At 56.9% G+C, this 6,552-nt stretch overlaps 1 protein-coding gene across 1 annotated transcript; it reads left to right on the top strand.

Moving 5' to 3' along the window:
• Positions 1–442: 442 nt before the first annotated feature.
• BSDC1 (BSD domain containing 1) lies at positions 443–5,268 on the top strand (the record flags this gene model as incomplete). Its single annotated transcript, XM_010075712.1, has 9 exons — positions 443–559; positions 1,143–1,313; positions 1,420–1,474; positions 1,867–1,982; positions 2,353–2,421; positions 2,633–2,714; positions 2,905–3,444; positions 4,423–4,526; positions 5,018–5,268. Coding segments are annotated over 9 exons (1,287 nt in total), but the record flags the coding sequence as incomplete, so codon positions are not given.
• Positions 5,269–6,552: the final 1,284 nt, after the last annotated feature.

The following is a 6,552-nucleotide window of genomic DNA, read 5'->3' as shown; positions in this document are numbered from 1 at the left end:
GTTGGGGTGTGTTTGTGGGAGCTCTGGGTGCCAAGGAGCTGAGCGCTGCGCTGGGGCCGTGTGGCTCAGGGGAGCTGTGCTGGGCTCTGGGGATGTGAGCCATCGGAGGGGGTGCTTGCAGCATTGCTTCCTGGTGTGTAATTTCCTGCCTGGGCAGTGTTGCTTATGTTAATCATATGCAAAATCAGAACAAGGCTTTTCCTCACCTGTCTTTTGCTATTCTTAGCTTTAAAACCCTACTGTGGCATGTTCTGGGCATAGCTGTTTCCTGTTGTTATTCTGGTTGTTGCAGCCTTACCCATTGTGTGAGCTGGGGTAGGGGCCCAGCTGGGTTACGGGCTCTTGTGCTTTAATCTTTGTAACGTGCCCGGTGTTCCCAGAGTGACCGTGGCTTTGTTGGAGAGCAAAAAGATTACACTATCTATCTGTCATCTTCCTGCAGTCCACAGAAGCTTTGGAATTCATGAAACGGGACCTGGCTGAGTTCACTCAAGTCGTGCAGCATGACACAGCCTGCACGATCGCTGCTACGGCCAGCGTGGTCAAGGACAAGCTGGCAGTGAGTATAGGAGTAAGGGAGCTGGGGTTCTTCTTGCAGAAAGTGAAGTGGGGGGTGAATAGCCTCTGAGCACGTGAACCTCTGAACAGCCCCCAGTGTGGAACCCTGAGCTTCAGGCTTTCTCCCCAGTGCAGGTTTGGTGATGAGCACTGTGTGGGATTTCCTTGCTGTAGTGGCAAGGAACCTCTGGAGACGAGTGGAGACAAGTTCTTGTGCTTTCCCTCTCCCTGCATGATGTGTAGGTGGGATACTGCCAGTGTCACTGTAGCATGACATCAGATCTCTGCACAAGCTGTCAGCCTTGGCCCTGCACAGCTGCCACTGTCACAGTCCAGCTCCCAACCCAGCCAGTCCCCAAACCTGTCTGTGTCCTTCCCCTCAAAGCTGAGGCTCAGTTCCCAGCAAACCTCTTACAAGGTGCACCCTTCTCCTAGCCCAGCCCTGGCCACACAATTGCCTCATTAGTACTTTTTTGAAGGGAGAGACATCCTGCTTCCTTAGAGGAACCTGTTCGGAGAAGACTGGGGCTTGTCCTGCTGCTGCTGGCACTCTTGCTTACACTGTGCTGCTTTTTCTCTTCAAGAGGACAGAAGGTGCCTCAGGTGCGACTGAAAAAGTGAGGAAAGGGCTCTCTGACTTCCTGGGTGTCATCTCGGACACATTTGCTCCCTCCCCAGATAAGACCATTGACTGCGATGTCATAACACTGATGGCAACTCCCACAGGTACCACAGAGCCCTACGACAGTGCCAAGGTGGGTGCCCTGTTCCTGAAGCTTCCTTCTGGGGTGTGGAGTTGAGTCCTGTTCTCTCGGGGCTCTGCTGCTGCCTCTCCACTGACAGCTCTGTCTTCTCCTCCAGGCTCGCCTCTACAGCCTCCAGTCAGACCCAGCCACCTACTGCAACGAACCTGACGGTACGGAGGGGCTTGGCAGTGCTGCTGGGCCGGGCTGGCCCTTGTGTGGGTTTGTGGGCCGCCCTGGATTGCCTGGAGCCTTTTCCCAGCAGGCCTGCTGGCTCGGCTGTAGATGGGGTTGCTGGTTATGGGGAGCAGAGCTCTCTGTTGCATTGGGCACTAGCTTGGACTGAGAGTTTGCTGGGTCAGTTTAACTGCTGCTGCAGCTGTGTGGCCTTGTGCTGAGAGACGACCCAACGCGTAGTGTGGGTGCAGAGACCCTTCTCTCCCTCCTTCTTTGCCCCTTGCTCACGCCAGCTGCTCTGGTCCATAGTATTTTTCCAATGAAACTTCCCAAAACTGTTCCTGCCCTGTTTGTGCCACAGACTTCAATCTCTGTGTGTCCCATACAGGCCCTGCTGAGCTGCTGGAGGCCTGGCTCTCTCAGTTTAACCTAGAGGAGAAGAAAGGGGAGATCGCAGAGCTGCTGGCAACCAGCCCTTCCATCCGGGCGCTCTACACCAAGATGGTAAGGCGCTGCCTGGCTCCCGTGGCGGGCAACTTCTCACCTGGGCTATGGTGCAGGGAAACCCTGAGGGTTGGTGGTAGAGAGGACTGTGGTTGCAGCTGGCACAAGGATATTAGGCAGCACGTTGTATTCCTCTTCCCTGCTTGTTTGTCATGGGCCTCGAGCAGAATTTCTTCTGTAGCTGTGTGACGTGTGTCTGAGCGTCTGACAGGCATACCTGGGGCTCTGTCCCAAGTCTGCGCACCTGAAAATGCCGGTGCCTTGCGCAGGTTATGAGGGTAGCTGCAAGGCTCGGGAGGAGAGGGGAGCAAGGCAGCAGCTGCAGTCCTCCCTTTGAAGTGACTCCTGGTGTTTCCCGTGTTGCTCCCAGGTCCCGGTGGCTGTTTCCCATTCGGAATTCTGGCAGCGCTACTTCTACAAAGTGCATCGCTTGGAGCAGGTGGGTTGGGAGGTGGGTGTCTCCCCCGGTGGGTGGGCACTCTGGCCAAGGAGCTCTGTAGTGCAGACCAGAGAGGCAGGAAATACTTCTCCTGGAAAAGCAGGGATCTGGGCTGCCTCATCTGTGTCCTTTTTGTCACTGATGCTGAAATACCTGGGGGGGAAGAAAGGACTGGGGATGTGAGTCGCTGCTGATGCTGAATTTCCTGCAGGATGAAGCCCGGAGGGAGGCTCTGAAGCAGCGAGCGGAGCAGAGCATTCACCAAGAGGAGCCAGGCTGGGAGGAGGATGAAGGTGGGTTGGATGGTTGGGGATCTGCGGGAGGGCTCGTGCAGACCTTGGCAGGTCTCAGTTAGAGAGGGTGGTGGCTCCTGCTCACTCCCACAAATTCATCTCCCAGCCCAGCTGCAGCCCACCCTGCTGCACTCTCAGCTGCTGCTGCGCTTGCTGAAACATCTCTCACTTCTCTTCTGCCTTTCTACAGAGGAGTTCTTGGGGATGTCACCCCTGCCTTGTGCAAACGTGAAATTTCCAGAAGCAGCAGAGAAAGAATCTGCCCCTGCAGCCCTGGAGGGAAGCCACCTCACTGGTCCCAAGGGACCCTCAGAGGAAAGCTGGGCTGTGCTTCCTCCGGAGGCGGCCCCAGCAGAGGGGAGCCCCTCTGAGAGCAGTGAGAGCGTCTCCCTTGTGACTCAGATTGCAAACCCTGCCTCTGTGCCTGCCGCGCAGCTACAGCCTGGAGCACAACCAGCCGGGGCCGGAGACCTCTCCCAGAGGCTGCTGGAAGCCACCTTGGAAGAGCAGAGCTCCCTGCCAAAGCCACCAGAACCTGGTCATCTCTCTGCACCTGTGCGGGAGTCAGCAGCATCCTCAGAGCAACCGGCTGTTACAGAGCTCAAAGAGGTGGAGAGCAAAGCCCAGGGCAAGACAGAGACTCTGAAAGAGGAAGGACCAACAGATCTACGAGTCTTTGAGCTGAACTCGGATAGTGGGAAGTCCACTCCCTCCAACAATGGCAAGAAAGGTGCGTATGTGGGACAGCGCAGGGCCTGGAAACCTGCTCGGGGTGTCAGCTCTTGAGGAAAGGGTTCTGGTTTTATGATGAAGGGGAGGAGAAAAGGGATTTTGCCAGAGTCGCTCAGAAAGGTTCGATCTTTCTAATGGCTGAAACTGAAGCAGAAGCAAATCCTTATGCTGTTGGGCTGGGTCAGGTTGGTCACATCAGATAGTGACAATCTGCTCTCAGCAGGCGGCTGGGCTGAGCCCTGTTCCTGGTGCTCCCTCAGGAGAATGGAGGGTGAGACTCCTCCAGGACCCTGAGGAGGGACCTGTCACAGCTCCGGCTGACACTGTTCACAAACCTTTTCATTGCAGGGGATTCTGCCTTCTGCAGGTCTCCCAGAGTAATGGTTATGTTGGTTATAGGATCATAAAGGCACCAGAAGTAACCCGAGATCCAGCAAGCTGGCCAAGTGTCATGAACTGGATCTGTGTTGAGCAGAATCAGAAGAGAAATCAAGAGTCTGTCAGCAGAACAGGGCAGACATTTGGTTCCTGGCCTGCTGGGTGCTGGGGCAAGGCTGTGGTCTGTGTAGGGAGTGGGATGTTTCCATCTTTCTGCGTATTGTCCCCAGGAGTGTCCCTGCTGCTCCACTGCCGCAGGAGTTTGTTCATTCTGCTGGGGAGTGTGACAGTCCTTGTGTCTGAGTCACTCCTGTCATTCCTTACCTGTTGTGTTTTCTGTGGGACTGAAGTGTGACACACCCTTCTCCCAGGCCAGAGGCGAACACATTCTAGCGTGCACCTCTCCGCTTGTCCGTACCATCTCTGTCAGCCAGCTGACAGCCTGCTGTGGGGAACGGGGGAGGCTCGCTCTCCTGGGGCAGGCTGCGGTAGATCCGAGCTCAGCCAGGGCTCCGTGGGCCTCTTGGGCAGCTGTGTGCTGTCACCAGAGCGTCTGGAGAGCACGTGCAGCTCAGCTCAGGCGTGTTTGTGGTTACAGGCTCCAGCACCGATATCAGTGAGGATTGGGAAAAAGACTTTGATTTGGACATGACTGAAGAGGAGGTGCAGCTGGCGCTTTCGAAGGTGGAAGTGTCTGGGGAGGTGAGTCAAGGGGAGGTGCTCGCTCAAACAGGCAGGAAGGTTGCTCCCAGACACCATCAGCAACCCCTTGGGGTGGTGCTGCGTGAGCTCTGCCGTTGCTGGGTGCTTCCCTGGAGAGGCTGCGGTGCCTCAGAGCGAGACGGCAAATCCCCTGTGCTGGAGCCAAGGCTGTGAGCCTGTTTCAGCAAGACATGGCTGCTCGCGGGAGGCTTCTCAAAGGTGTCACTCGCTCTTTGAGGGGACAGGCTTAGCTTAGGATCTCCTGTGGGAGTCATGGGTGTCAGCTGGAGCAGAGAGTGGCTGTCTGGACACGCCTAAAGAGGGATGAGTGTGCCAGTTCCCCAAGGGGAACAGAGCAAACAAATCCCTGTGGTGAGGGTGTGGGAGCGTGAGGATGTGTCAGGCTTTGTGCTGACTCGGGCTGGGGGATGTGTTGATGGGTGGCTGTTGAGTTACAGAAACAAACTGTGGGATGTTACTCTTGTTTGCAGCTGGAAGATGAAGAGTGGGAAGACTGGGAATAAGACGACTGGTTCCAGTGTGTGTCACAGGCTCATTTCCACCATCGAATGTGAATTAAATCACGGACCGGCTGTTCCTTTGTGTGTAACTGTGCTGGGAATTGCAGTTCCAGGCTGGAGGAGTTTCATCCCTGCTAAATCCTGTGGGCAACTCAAGGGACCCCTTCAGACCTGGAGGAGGAGGAAACAGGAGTTCACTCGTACACATAGCTGCTAGGGAGCCCCTCTTCTCAGTAGGTCCTGGAGACTGGGCGAGCCAAAACTGCCCCATGAGCGTCAGGCAGAGGCAGGTGTGATGCAGCGAGGGGTCCCCGGGGCGAGCTGGGCACTCGGACATCCGGCAGGATTGCTTGGTGCCGCCAGACTGCCCGCTGGCTGATTGTTTGCTTGTGTCTGCGTGCGTTATCTACAGGACAGAGGCTCTCGGGTGCAAGCCGTGCCTGCCCGCTCGCCACCCTGCGCTGCTGCCCGGCCAGCCCCGGAGAAAAGCCGCGTGCAGGCGGGGGGCCGGAGGTGCTGCAGTAGGAGCCCCTTCTGCTGGGCCACTCGCTGCTGCAAGAAAGGCAGTTGGCTTGTGGCTTTGGCACAGAGCTGGGCCATGCTGGAAGGAGCCTAACTCCCTGCCAAACCCTCAGCTTCTGCCTGGCTTTTTGTCTTGGAAGCTTTTTTTTTTAATGGAAACTCCTGTTTCCTGCTGCAAGAGCAGCAACTCTTCTGAGAGCCAAGGCTGCTGCTTCCCTCTTTGCGGCTGCACCGCCTTCCTCTACTGGGTTTTGTGTATTTCTCGTTAAATTCTCAAGCAGAGTGCTAGTGGCTTGCTCTTCCTTGAGCCCTTCTGGGCAGACGGTGGTTTGGGTCACCCTGGGAGCAGAACCCCTCCGGTGTGGTGCCCAGTTCAGCCCTTGCAAAGCCCCAGTCTGGCCCAGTGACCACTGTAACCTCCTCCTTGGCACGGCGCTCGGCGCTCCAGCCCGGGGGGAGGCAGAAGCGCATGGATGCGGGTGGTAGCTGCTGGCTGGGGCTGTGTCCTGTCTGCACGCTCACCTGACTCCCCTCGTCCCAAGGTCACAAGCCACGCTGTGCTCGCTTGGGTTCACTCACCCGAGCCCCCTGGGGGCTCGCGATGCTTCCTCCGAGCCCACGGCCTCTCTTTGGGGCAGTTCCCTTCTCGTGGCACGACCTCGGTGGGTGTTGCTGATGGACAGTCACCTGGAGGGACCAGCCCTCGCTGCTGTCTCTGGCCTCGGGGGTTTTACACCCGCTGCCTTTGTCCTCCCTTCCAGTGCTGCCTCGCTGGGGCCGGGGGTTTCCTTCTGACTCTGGATAGCGTTAACCTGGCCGCACTCAGGGGTGTTGGGGTTTTGCATTTAGTTTGTTTTTTTTCTTTTTCCCCCAGCTTTGGGGAGATTCTCAACTGCAGCTGCCCAGGCAGGTGGATTGGTGGCAGCGGTGACTTCAGGCACTTAAGGAGAGTGGCTGTCCTGCAGAACACCCCAGGCACAGGG

Source organism: Pterocles gutturalis, unplaced genomic scaffold (assembly GCF_000699245.1).
Source record: "Pterocles gutturalis isolate BGI_N339 unplaced genomic scaffold, ASM69924v1 scaffold40931, whole genome shotgun sequence".
Taxonomy (NCBI): Eukaryota; Metazoa; Chordata; class Aves; order Pterocliformes; family Pteroclidae; genus Pterocles; species Pterocles gutturalis.
This window is presented reverse-complemented; position numbering and strand designations above follow the sequence as displayed.